The sequence below is a fragment of the Schistocerca americana genome, chromosome 2 (assembly GCF_021461395.2).
Source record: "Schistocerca americana isolate TAMUIC-IGC-003095 chromosome 2, iqSchAmer2.1, whole genome shotgun sequence".
NCBI lineage: Eukaryota > Metazoa > Arthropoda > Insecta > Orthoptera > Acrididae > Schistocerca > Schistocerca americana.
In genome coordinates, this window is record NC_060120.1 from 978390396 (window position 1) to 978404963 (window position 14568).

The window sequence follows — 14568 nt, forward strand, 5'->3', positions numbered from 1 at the left end:
CTGGCAATAGTAAAAAAAGCGTCTCAGAGAAAGAGAAATATTTTAACATCCAACACAAATCCGTCAGAAAACCCATTCTGATAGCATTTGAAGTGCAGTCTTGCACGAAAGTGAAATGTGGAGTATAAACAGTGAAGGCAATAAGCGAATAGAAACTGCATAGACCGGCCTTTGGGCCAATGACGACGACATGTTGCATTTAACCGTATTTGAAGGAAGCTGCAGTGTAGAACATCGTATGGAATTAGCGTCCGTTTCCTTTTCCTTACCAACAGACCCCGGACAATACTTTCCCCGTATGCAGCAGCGTCGTCACCGAACAAACAAGATCAGGATTTTATGTCCCGTCGACGACGAGGTGATTGGAGACAGTACAAGCTCGGACTGGGGAAAGGCGGCGATGGAAATCGGCTGTGTCCTTTTCAAAGAAACAACCCGACATTTGCGTACAGCGATTCAGGTAAATCACGGAAAACCTAAATCAGGATGGCCGGACGGGGATTTTTGAACCGACGTCCTTCCGAATACGAGCCCAGTTTCTTACCACTGCTTCACCTCCGAACAATGAGAGCGTTACTGATGGTACCTAATAAAACTTATATTTACCTTGAGTACATTAGCGATTCAATACATCAAGTTCCTCTCGTTCCTGCTGAACAATCGCCGTTCACTGTCACGCATCAGGTTTCATTAAGTCAAACATTCTCTCAACCAGTATAATTGGAGAAGGCAAGTGCTCAAGACCTAATGGCTGCAATCGAATGTGTGTATATTTTGATCGTATTTATAATGTAAACTTCTCATTAGAGAAGTTTATTTGCCCAGATCGTATAGACGCGAAATTTAAACGACAGGAAGAAGATGCTGCGATGTGCAAATGATTAGCTTTTCAGAGCATTCGCCCAAGGTTGAAGCCGTTGGCGACACCTACAATGTGCTGACATGAGGAAAGTTTCCAACCAATTTCTCATACACAAACAGCAGTTGACCGGCGTTGCCTGGTGAAACATTGTTGAGTTGCCTCGTGTAAGAAGGAGAAAAGCATACCATCACGTTTCCGACATTGATAAAGGTCGGATTGTAGCCTATCGCGATTGCGGTTTATCGTATCGCGACATTGCTGCTCGCGTTGGTCGAGATCCCATGACTGTTAGCAGAATATGGAATCGGTGGGTTCAGGAGGGTGCTGGATCCCAACCGCCTCGTATCACTAGCAGTCGAGATGACAGGCATCTTATCCGTATGGCTGTAACGGATCGTGCAGCCACGTCTCGATCCCCGAGTCAACAAATGGGGACGTTTGCAGGACAACAACCATCTGCACGAATAGTTCGACGACGTTTGCAGCAGCACTGACTATCAGCTCTGAGACCGCGGCTGCGGTTACCCTTGTCGCTGCGTCACAGACTGGAGCGCCTGCGATGGTGTACTCGACGATGAATCTGGATGCACGAATGGCAAAACGTCATTTTTTTCGGATGAATCCAGATTCTGTTTACAACATCACGATGGTCACATCCGTGTTTGGCGACATCGCGGTGAACGCACATTGGAAGCGTGTTTTCGTCATCGCCACACTGGCGTATCACCCGGCGTGATGGTATCGGGTGCCATTGGTTACACGTCTCTGTCACCTCTTCTTCGCATTGACGGCACTTTGAACAGTGGATGTTACATTTCAGATGTGTTACGGCTCTACTTTTCATTCGATCCCTGCGAAACCCTACATTTCAGCAGGAAAATGCACGACGCATGTTGGAGGTCCTGTACGGGCCTTTCTGGATACAGAAAATGTTCGGCTGCTGCCCTGGCCAGCACATTCTCCAGATCACTCACCAATTTAAAACGTCTGGTCAATGGTGGCCGAGCAACTGGCTCGTCACAATACGTCAGTCACTACTCTTGATAAACTGTGGTATCGTGCTGAAGCTGCATGGGCAGCTGTACCTGTACACGCCATCCAGGCTGTTTGACTCAATGCCCAGGCTTATCAAGGCCGTTATTGCGGCGAGAGGTGGTTGTTCTGGGTACTGATTTCTCAGCATCTATGCACCCAAATTGCGTGAAAGTGGTATCACATGTCAGTTCTAGTATAATATATTTGTCCAATGAATACCCGTTTATCATCTGCATTAGTTAAACTCGTACAGAAGTCTTCAACATGTAAAGTAATTTTGAAAGTGATCGACCTCGTGGTGGTTGCCGAGCAGCTGTTCTGTTGGCATGTTAAATTGGCATCAGATCTGAACAAGTATTGCAGGAATTTTTTTACAGTCTAATAACCGTCATTTGTCATGAAGAAGAAATTCTAATACATTTATTACATATAATCTACATATATAGACCATTGTGTCATTCTTCGTAGTGGAGTGTCATTCAGTCTTTGGGAACAACTGCGATATAAGTAAAAACGGATATGGAAAATCCACTGCGAAGAATATGAAACGTAACATGACTGAGGTGAACATACCTCATTTAAGAAGACACTCCGTGGTGACGATATACATTATACAATAAAATCATGATCGTGCCAAATACGAAAGTTTCTGATCAAAAACACTTAGCCATTCAACGCTGGATTTTCCATAACTGCTTGTACTTATGTTACAGTTGTTCCGCAATATGTTCATTGCTAAATGACAGTACAGTACGCAGAGTGGTGCAATGGTCTATGTACGTAGATGGTATATAAAACGTATTAGAATATCTTCTTTGTAGCAACGATTGTTAGACCGTAAAATTTTGTTGTAATACTTTTTTAGATCTGTAGGTAGCAACTGAAGGAACTAGTTGTGTATATGTTTTGTGTAAGAAGATTACATTTTATTCAAATTCAGAGATTGCTCTTCTGCATAATGGTAGATGAACAACTACATTTATATTTTATGTATATTTTTATCACCCATCGATATTTATTTGCAGCCCTCTGTGTTTGTGTACAAACCATGTTTGACAATGAACTACTCTGAACACTACAGAAGCCGAAGTCATTGAAAAACAATAGCGTGTAACAGACTATTATAAACAGCTTACCATAAAAATCTGAACATTGGCGTATGTATGTAGTTAACAAAACTTACAAAGTTGTATTTTCTGAAATACAAGTGGCTCTGTTGTACGTCCTTCGTCATCAGAGTGCAAGTGTGGAGTTTCCATGAAGTGATAAAATAGCGAAATGAAACAGCTCGTTTCAGATATCAGGATAGTACGACCGCTGTGGATGTCGATCTCGACTACTGCAGCGAGGATATGCCGAAATTCATGTAGCGTGTCCCCGTATCGTTCTTGTCAAGTGAGGAGACTTCTACATTTCGCTGTGTGCTTATCATATCACTTCATTGAAATTGCACAAATGCAGCTGTATAACGAACAAGGAACAATGTATGACGATACCCCAACTTTTATCATTGGAAATATGACTTATTTCTGCTTGTACCAGCATTTATTGTTTCAACTAAATGCTTAACTTTTCCCAAATACCTTATTTATGACTCCTGTGTCCGCCCCCGGTAGCTGAGTGGTCAGCGCGACGGACTGTCAATCCTAAGGGCCCGGGTTCGATTCCCGGCTTGGAGATTTTCTCCGCTCAGACTGGGTGTTGTGTTGTCCTAATCATCATCATCATCATTTCATCCCCATCGACGCGCAAGTCGCCGAAGTGGCGTCAAATCGAAAGACTTGCACCAGGCGAACGGTCTACCCGACGGGAGGCCCTCGTCACACGCCAGTATAATTATGACTCCTGTGAACCTGATGGTCATGACAGTGTGTTACAAGACGCTTTTTGTTCTATAGTGACTTGTCCTTGAGTATTTTTGAAAGTCGTTAACCTTCAAACACTGACTATACGGAAATGCAAGGTTTTCCGCGTAAATGAACTTACTGATGATTGAACGGACATCTTCGTATTTTAAAATGATTTCTATTAGATTTCAACAGTTCGAGCTTCGGTACTTTCCTTGTCAGAAGATATAAACGCAAAACGAGTCATGGAAAAAAAAACGTAGAAGTACCGTGTTGAGGCCTTGCCAAGGTCGTGACCATGGCGTTGACACGGAGCAGTTTATATAAATAGCGAAAACTAAGCCACGATGGCCGGCGTTGGCTTCAAACCCTGCTCCTGAACAGTACTAGTCTTTGGTTTCCCCGACGAGTCACTTCGCTGACGCGCCAGAAACATTACTGCGTTGTAATTAAGTACTGAGGTCTGTAGTACGGATCCAAACGATAAACGAGGCCTTTTCAGCTGCCCTGGCAGATAAGTAAGGTCAGGCGACACTAAGTGGGGGATTCCTCTGTTATTCCAAAAGCTCGCGCGCGATGAGTTACATTGGCGTTCACCAAAAGCGCGTTGTTCTGTCGTACGAGACAAACACTGCTAGGCGCACGGACGGACACCTGTTGGAAATCTGAACTGCGTCTCGCATTAAATCTGCCATGTTTGTGCCAAGATTTCAAAGCAACGAACATAAAAGAAATTAAAATTATAACCAGCCGACCAGTTGCAATGGATAAAGAAATTCTTTACCTAGTTTTCGACAAACATAAATTTGTCTTCTTCAGAAGGTAGCAATTTTACATTAGTAAGGACTAATGTACCATCGCCGTTTTTACAATTGTCGGCATAGATCCATTTGTCAAACATGAAAGATAGCCCTAGAATTAGGGTTTGTCGCGTAAACACAAAATAGTTCATGGATCTTGCAGAGCTCACAACCGAGTCGGTTGTATTTACGTGACAAATCTAGGGCTATCTTTCATGTTTGACAAATGGATCTATGCCGACAATTGTAAAAACGGCGATGGTACATTAGTCCTTACTAATGTAAAATTGCAACCTTCTGAAGAAGACAAATTTATATTTGTCGAAAACTAGGTAAAGAATTTCTTTATCCATTGCAACTGGTCGGCTGGTTATAATTTTATTACGTGGAACCGCTGCTGTTGTGCAGCTATGTTCAAAATATAAAAGAAATTACTAAAGGCATCTCAGAACCGTTCTTGCAACTACTAAAAATGAGTATTTATTTTACCATATCTGGATCAGTTGCCTGGAATCGAACATATTTACAATTTTATTTTTGGCTCTAAACCTAAAACAGTTCGCTTTAAACGACATCGAAATTATAGTTTAATTTTGCTTACATCTAGAAGTTCCGTGTGAACGCACATTTCCCAGGTATTCTTGGGTTTAGCATTCATGTTTGTGGCCTAACAAAAAATTCAAATGGCTCTGAGCACTATGGGACTTAACTTCTGACGTCATCAGTCCCATAGATCTTAGAACTACTTAAACCTAACTAACCTAAGGACATCACACGCATCCATACCCAAGGCAGGATTCGAACCTGCGACCGTAGCGGTCGCGCGGCTCCAGACTGTAGCGCCTAGAACCGCTCGGCCACTCCGGCCGGCTGTGGCCTATCATTATCGTGTTGCAGCACTTCACATTTTCTCACATGAAACACTATGAGGTATTGCACCATTAATGTTTGTGTGTTCTGAACATAAGCCTATATTTTCTGTTTTTAGTGTCGTCAATTTGGTTTTCCTTTGGTCCAGAAACGCTCTTTTCATGTATCGTTTTATTTATGTTGCTATATATTAATTTATGTGAATGGCATCAAGGGAAATTAATGAAGCAGTGAGAATTGGGGGTGGGGAGGGGGGGAGTGCCAAAGACGAATACAAGATGGTGAATGCAGAAGTAAGGAAGGGAAAGTGGGTTGGTTATGAGTTGGAGCAATGGCGAAGGAGGCAGGTAGATGTGAAATGAAGAGGGTAAATACGCGTTTTTAGCAGTTGCGAAGACTGATATGAGACACCACTAGTGTTCTGAAAACAATTACGTACACCACAGACACACAGACGAAGATGGAAGTTATCAAAACAACCAAGGAGCCTGGAAAAACTGGAAGACAGTAACTGCATGTCTTACCTGCAACTGCTGAAACTTCGCTTCGGCTTCTTTGTTGCCCTCATTCTTGTCCGGATGGTACTGGAGAGCTCTGACCTTGTATTCAGCGACAATCTGTTCTGTCTGGAAGACAAAGTACACGACAGAAATTAGTTAAACTCGTACAGAAGTCTTCAACATGTAAAATAATTTTGAAAAAAAAAACAGACTGTTTGGATTGCAGTCGCGTATTAATCAGCGTCTGTTTTTCGACCTTCTACTGTGACGAGTTTTACCGAAAGTGATCGACATCGTGGTGGTTGCCGAGCAGCTAACTACAGACATATTCACTCGATACACTGTGAGGAAAAACTGCGGACCTTCTGCAAACCCTCACGGAAAACCACATGCATGAATGTTCTGAGTAGCGGGGGTTACCAAAGCCAATCAAGAGTGGACTCAAATGGGTGGTACTTTGAAGTCGATCACCTCTAACTGGTAATTAGAGAAATTTGCACTATCGATCGATTGTTTTTATCGGTTTTCATACACATTTCCTGACGAAACGCGAGAAAAAAGACGCACAAATCTATAGGTCTACATCTGACGTTGAGCTGTTGTGGAATTTAGGAACATGTTTTATGCGCTCATATTATGACGTTTGTGGATACCAAAAATTTCCCCCTATAGGGATCAACATGGGTTCCGAAAACAACTCAGCTCTGTTTGTCCACGAGACTGAGAAAACAGTAGATTCAGGCAGCAAGGTAGATGACGTGTGCCTTGACTTCCGGAAGGCGTTTGATACAATTCCGCACTAGCGCCTGATGAGAAAAAAAATACGAGCGTAGGGAATATCAGACTAACTATGTGATTGGACTGAAGAGTTTCTAGCAAATAGAGCACACGTCATTCTGAACGGAGAGAAGTCTTCAGACGTAGAAGTAACTTCAGGCGTGCCCCGAGGGAGTGTTATAGGACGATTACTCTTCACAATATACGAGAGTGATTTATATTTACGTTAAAAACCCTCGAAGTGACGTAGCTGACCCTGACAAGTAATTTCATACGACACATGGGGTAGTATATGTCGGGAAATACTCCAGAAATGGAGATAAATGTAGAATATGAGACGTCACCAGATGACGTACCTCGCCCCAAGTGCAGCTGTTGGGCTTGGGCGTGAAGGGATAACTGAGCGATGGAATATTTGAAAACGGTCCAAACTTCGAACAGCTTTTGTAAATGCGCATGGTTGTAAACGCAAAGTCAAAAAATTATTGTCGTCGCTGTAACCAAATAAAAGCTTTTCTTATTCTATGTTCCTTTTCTACTGTCCGGTCTTTTTTGTTTACAAACATTATTTAGTAAACAAGACGTAGCTCACTAACTGGTAACGACTCATTTACTTGTGACAGGTAGGGTTTGTTGTACTGTACTTCACAATAAACACCGGAGACTGTAAATGGAATAATATATCTTATGTAAATGTAAACACACAATTGTCTAACTCAATGAAAAAATACAACCTGCCAGACACAAGGCTCGAACTGTGAGCTCCACCATAGACGTGGGCCCAGAGTCACACCGACGTCAATACTTGACTTGGATTGGAATGATCAGACGCGACAGACCGATAAGCTCCACCGACGCAAGTGAGGCGAGGTACGTCATTCCCAACATTTGCGACCCCATGTGTCAAATTACGTGTCGCAATGTCACCTTCGTCGCTTCGGAGGTTTTTAAATGTTAATAAGAATCACTCTGTATATACATGACCTAGCAGATAACATCGGAGGTTTTATGAGGCTTTTCGAGGATGATGCTGTTGTATACAGGTAAGTCGGAACGCTAGAAATTGTACGAGGGTTGCCCAGAAAGTAATGCACCGCATTTTTTTTCTTCAAGAATTCTTTATTGAGCATGATGAGAATTAAACACACGAAATAATGGCGTTTCATCTACACACCCTATTTTTCCACTTAATCTCCACACCGTTCTGTGGCCTTTCTCCAGTGCAAAACAACGGCGTGTATGCCCTGTCGGTACCAATACTTACCCTGGTGGCGGAACCAGTGAATCTCCTCGTCGTCCTCGAAGTGTCTTCCACGAATGCCATCCTTTGATGGCCCAAACAAGTGGAAACCCGCGGGGTCTAGGCCAGGGCTGTCAGGTGTGACAACCGTCGATGGTCTCCCAGTCAGCTGCAAATCGTGGAGGTCCGCCGATCGCCTTCTGATGACCTCACCCACCGTTAACTTTACTTCCGTCGACAGCATATGCTCCATAGCTTTGCACAAACGTTTGTGAATATTCCTCACAGTTTCTTTCTCTGCAGTGAGAAATTCAATGACAACACGTTGCTTGTAAGGTGCAGGTACATCACCTATATACGCTATTTTGAAACTGTCCTGCTTCTACGCTATCTGTCGGAAGTGACTAAAACTAGACGCTCTCACTCAGGAGACTTCAAATAATACATGTGTAACGTTTCGCATTCGTAGCACTGTTTTCGGTTCACTACTTTCTGGGCACCCCTCGTAGCGAAATCCAGGAAGACCTGCAGCAAATTGACGTTTGGTGCAGGGAGTGAAAATTGATCGTCAACATGAATATGATGTATTGCGCGTAAATAGACAGAATTACCCATTACTGTATGATTACGCAGTTGCAAAATGGTTCAAACGGCTCTAGCACTATGGGACTTAGCATATAAGGTCATCAGTCCCCTAGACTTAGAACTACTTAAACTTAACTAACCTAAGGACATCACACACACCCATGCCCGAGGCAGGATTCGAACCTCGACCGTAGTAGCAGCGCGGTTCCGGACTGAAGCGCCTAGAACCGCTCGGCCACGTCGGCCGGCTTACGCAGTTGCAGAACAATCAATGGAAGCAGTAAGATCCCTAATGTATCTATGGGAATGCATAGGGAGCGATTTGAAGTGGAACGAGCACATAAAACTAATCGCAGGTAAGGCAGATGCCAAACAGATTTACTGGAATAAGCCTCATGAAATTTAGTCCACCCATAACGGAGGTAGCTTATAGCAAGCTCGTTCGATAGGATTTACAGAGCGAATAGAGAAGAACAGCGCACTTAGTTATAGTTCATTAAGTTCGCGTGAAAGTGTCACGAAGACGCTTAGTCAGCTCTTGTGCCAGACTCTGCAAGAGGCGTTCTGCATCATGGTATGGTCTACTTTGAAGTTCCGAGGGCGTACGTTTCTAAAAGAGTCAACGAATATACGTATTGTTTCCTCCTACGTGTATCTCGCGGAAAGACCATGAACGTAAAACTAGAGAGTCGAGCCCACACAGTGTCTTGCAAAGAATCGTCCTAACCATTCACAACTAGGACAGGAAAAGGGGGAACTGACACTGATTCACAAAGTACCCTCCGCCACACACCGCAAGGTGGACTGCGGAGTATAGAAATAGTACGAATGTTTTACCCTTCCACTGCCGCTTGAGTTGATGGACTTCGACGGCTCTAACAATGGAAGCGTACATCCAAAAGACCACCGATTTTGCCCTCCTTTCACTACGATTGTAGTGCACAGTTAGTCCTAGTATGATGCACTCCTCAAGCGTTTTCGAAAAATGTTTAAAATTTCGCGAGGATGTTGAAGACCTATGGGAGTACCAGCCGTCCAGCAACGATGTTGGCGCAACCGGCTAAGGCAGCGAAGTCTGCTCTAACTGCGTTCGACTCAATTTTTTATCCCTCTCCCCTTATCTGCCATCAAACATTCGTATGATGATTCTTCAGTGACCATTGAAGGCCCCGGTATCAGCTCAATTTCAGAAATATAGTAAATATACCTGTATCTTTGCAGTGTACAGCAATGAACGATCGTCTTGACCAGTTACGAACTAATTTTGATGATGTCGAGCTCTACAGCTGATACTAATACTACTGCAAACCACCTCAGCTGTATTACTTCACGTTTATTGTGGTGTGATCGGCTTCGTTCGTTATCCGAATTTGACGCGCCAAGTAAACTGAGAACTTTTTATGCGTCTTCAGGTTGCCTGAAGTTGGACAAAACAGAGAATTAGGCTATAGCTAAAACATCTTAACAAATAAAGCAGACAACTCACACTTATAACAGCTTTATACTGAATCCTCAGTGAGCTGTACTAAAGGCGTAACAAATAGCCTGGCTGCCGTATGTGATGTTAAAGAACATCGCTGATCATAAGCATTCTACAGCATGCTGCGTACAGTAACAGCATACGATAACCACCACTTTGGTTGCTTTAGTTCTTTTACATTTCCAAAGACAACGCCTATTTTGTAATTACGTTATTAATGAATTCGTTCTGTGAGATCATAATTATAGTTTTTCATAAACTTTACATAACTCATTTGCAACTATACTATATAATTCTTCACTTACTGTCATAGCTGTCAAATGACGATGTAGTGCAGTATAAGCACTGTCACTTGTAGCCTTGTTATTGTGCATAATTGTGTTGTTAACTTTCGTTCGGTTCTACTTTTCAATTGTTTGGATTTATTGTGCACTCTTTAATATCAGTTCTGTACTTCAAGTTTCGTCACTACTTTTAACGGTTATGACCGCACAGTCGCCTATCGCACTTGACAGAGGCCAAGTACTATGTTTACATGTTCAGTTCCGACGTGGAGCGATCTTGGCTGGGCAATTTACAGTACGCAGCCACACTTCTGCCAAGCCGTCAGCAGAATGTTTATGATCAGTTGGGGTTGTTTTGGGGGAGGAGACCATACAGCGAGGTCGTCGGTCTCATCGTATTAGGGACGGACGGGGAAGGAAGTCGGCCGTGCCCTTTCAAAGGAACCATCCCGGCATTTGCCTGGAGCGATTTAGGGAAATCACGGAAAACCTATATCAGGATGGCCGGACGCGGGATTGAACCGTCGTCCTTCCGAATGCGAGTCCAGTGTGCTAGTCACTGCGCCACCTCGCTCGGTTTATGATCAGTGTATTTGGATTTCGTCTTTAACATTAGATATGATAACCAAACCATTTGTGTCACGATTTCAGTACAACTCGGTGAGGCTTTAATGTAAGGCTTTTATCAGTGTGAGTCACCAATTTTATTCGTTAAGATGCTGTAATTTTCCTGCACTGTTTCACTGCAAGCAATATGAAGATGCGTAACGAACGAAACCGGTCGTGACAGGATAAACATGTAATAATACAGCTGAGATGGATTCCATTAATTATAAATGTTACGAACTGTTGACTGCCAACCCGAAAATTTGACGCGGTCTGCAACACAACAGGTAGAACAGCAGGAAACCCCGGCCGACTATGAACACAGGACTCAGCTGCTTTCTACTGACGCTTCAAAAGCAATACAAATACAGTGTTCATTATTCGAAACAGGTACAGCTCGTTATGACTCCATTGCGACATGCGCCTGAATGTCTCGATATATAAATGTTAATTTCATCACGATTTATTAGTATACACGAATGTCCCACCATGATTATCATTACTACTACTACTGCCATTATTATTATTATTATTTCTTTCCTTTCTCAGACATTATTATTATTATTATTATTATTATGTCCGCCCCCGGTAGCTGAGTGGTCATCGAGACAATGTCAATCCTAAGGGCCCGGGTTAGATTCCCGGCTGGGTCGGAGATTTTCTCCGCTCAGGGACTGGGTGTTGTGTTTTCCTAATCATCATCATTTGATCCCCATCGACGTGCAAGTCGCCGAAGTGGCGTCAGATCCAAAGACTTGCACCCGGCGAACGGTCTACCCGACGGGAGGCCCTAGTCACATGACATTTCATTTATTATTATTTTTCTTTCCATAGAAAGATCATTCCTTGTAGCAATATTAGTGTTTGGTGGGAGTTTAGGGAAACAAAGAAAATTACGTGTCTCTAATGCAGCGCGGATACTTTTCGTCTGTAGCCTTAGCCAATTTCAATAAGATCGCGGAGCGATAGCAGGCACTCTCGTATGGTATTCAACAGATTCATAAAAATTTGAACCTCGATTACTCAAAAATGTTTGAGGAGCGTATCATACTAAAATTTCATTTTTAACACCTAAATATGTACTAGAATAGTGCGACATATGAGTAAAATTGATGATCCATCGCTCTGAAGGCAATTACTGGTAAAAAAAAAGTTGCTCAATAATAGGTGACGGCAAATAGTTCATAACTAATGTAATAGTCTCATTTCTTTTGTGTCATTGTATGTACAATCAAACTTATTTCAGAACGAGAATAAAATTTCTTAATGGTTGATCACAACTAAATTATGTATTTAATATTATAGAAAAGAGATATAGTGAGCTGGGTTTTATGGAATCAGGAGTGCAAAAGTCTGAAATCTGCGAGGGCTCATTGTGGTTGCTCAGCGTACCAAACTATAGAGATGAAGGAATCTCCACAGGGGAGGTAATCTAACTTCATTTGGAAAAAGCTTAACCCGTCGATGAGGTCAACAGAGATGAATCACAAGGACGAGGTGGGAAAGAAAATCGGTCTGGTCTTTTCAAAGGAAACATCCCAGCATTGACGATGAAGGCGATTTAAGGTAATTACGGTAAAACATAAATCTTCGTGATAAAACTAGGACCTGAACTCCCAGTTCTCCTGACTCGCGCCTTGGCCTCTGTGTCATCTATCACTGTTTGTTTACAAGAAGTATTTGTGTTGTTAACGTAATTAACGAACGAAATAGACTATCGATGAGGTGCTATTTTTATCAGTGAAGACAAATACTGCCATCAATTCATTAGATAGCACACTCAGTACTGGCTGGACGCTAGAGTATAACAGTGTTCCTCACTCCTTGAACCTTGATTGCGGCAACAGATTTATCTGTAGCATAGCCCGACGTCTACGTTGGCGCCAAATTTAACATACTTTGTTATATACTGTTTTTTAAAAAACCTGTGGGGTAAATTCAGAAAAGCTGTATTAGATAATACACAAATATCCAACGAGATGGTGCAATATATATATTGTCGGACACAAATTACGAAAAATGCAAGGTGGGAGGACACTACGTAATTATTACCCTGATTAGAATCTGCTTAAGCTCATGTTAATTTGAAAACAGCCGATGACATGTAAACTGTCATTACATCAGAGCTATTAAATGACGTTACTGTCTGCGAAGAAGTAGTCTCACAAAATTTTAGTCATATACAATCAGATGTTAAACTATCAAGGATTAGCAACTACAGAAAAAAGTAAGAGAACAAAATTAAGAAATAGTGCAATCCAATCAAAAATGACCTCAGAGGGCAGTCAAAGGCGAAGGGTTAACAGAAATGGTGTGAAATGTGAAACACACACGTTATACACGGTTTATAATATTTCGCGAAAACCTACTTAGAAAAGTACGAGTTGGGTAGTCTCTGGGCAGAATTGAATATCTAACTCCACTACCTCTCTGGCGGCCCCTCCTATCCTACAGATAGCCCACTTAGAGTTCGTGAAAGTAGAATACGGCGTATAATAAATCTTTTCCTCTCCAATGTGAATTGTATGAGAGAAAAACTTAATACTGTTACTAAAAAAAGTTCCCTTCACCACACACTTTGCAGTGAGAATACACGTAGATACAAGTAATTTAAGAATGATTATAAAGATGGTAATAGATGTAGTATGATAGAAACAGTACGCTGCAGGGCAAGCGAAATGCGTTTGTGCTGAAAAAATTTACTGCTGGCGATTTGCGAGAAAGATTTGACAGTTGCGTACCGAATCAAAGACGGACTTACTGTGGAATTCTCGTCGCAGCCGAGCAGTGCGTAGAAATCCTCCTCCTCTTTGCGGGTGTAATTGAGAATGCTGTCTATGGCGCTCATCTTGAAGTGTTCTCTTGTTTTCCGCCTGTGTTTGGCGCTCGACTTCCTTGTACTGTTAACGGGCAGCCGTGGAAATACCGCCGCGCTCGCTAGCGGTTCTGCCCCGACACTGAGCGGCAGCAGACGACGTAACTCCGCCGCTGTCTCGCCATTGGTCGGTGCAGGCGACAACGCCCGATTCGCTCTCGGAAAGTCAGCCGAGCGCGGGCAAGTTCGCAGCATCACCGCCAGGAGCAGCACCCGTGCGGGAAGCACTAGCGTTCACTCCGCCTGTAAGGTCCTTGGAACACGTAACGCTGCCTGAGAAATTCCGATACATTCATGTGGCTTTTACCACTTCGTGAAGGTCGTGACCCCGTTTGTACGTAAAGTGTGCCGATTACGCCTGACCGGCGAAGAAACTCTTTGAGTGTCCGTATCGACAATTTCACAGTTCCACGACATGCCGAGTTTGCGGTTTCGCTTGGTATATTTCTTGTAGTGAAGGAGCTATCGCTGAGTGATCTCGTGGCTCTCGCTTCATTCTGCACTCTTTACGATAACGCTACAATCCTCCCGCAGAGTACGGATGGCCACAGTTACCACGTCAATTATCCTGTCTCTTCCTAAAAGCTTCTCAGAAAGACTAATATGACGATTTATGGAATTTCTGCTTCCAGGTAAAGCGTCTTTTACATGATACAGAGTCTCAAGCAACGGTCTGACGTCCACGTTTCACAGAAAGTAATAACGCTCAAAGAGAACGATATCGAGAATCTTAGTTGGACTTTGCCAATGTCGTAAGAGAAGAAAAAAATGATTCAAATGGCTCTGAGCACTATGGGACTCAACTGC

General features: G+C 42.9%; 1 protein-coding gene across 1 annotated transcript in view; it reads right to left on the reverse strand.

Annotated features, from left to right (window-relative positions):
• The window catches only part of LOC124595235 (J domain-containing protein), a 104943-nt gene extending 91082 nt beyond the window's left edge, over nucleotides 1–13861 (reverse strand). Inside the window, exons 1-2 of the mRNA XM_047133893.1 lie at nucleotides 13648–13861; nucleotides 5939–6040 (exon numbers count right to left, since the gene is read on the reverse strand). Of these exons, the coding sequence (XP_046989849.1) occupies nucleotides 5939–6040; nucleotides 13648–13734 (189 nt within the window). The 5' untranslated portion in view covers nucleotides 13735–13861. The remainder of the gene's footprint in view (nucleotides 1–5938; nucleotides 6041–13647) is intronic.
• Between the last annotated feature and the right edge of the window lie 707 nt (nucleotides 13862–14568).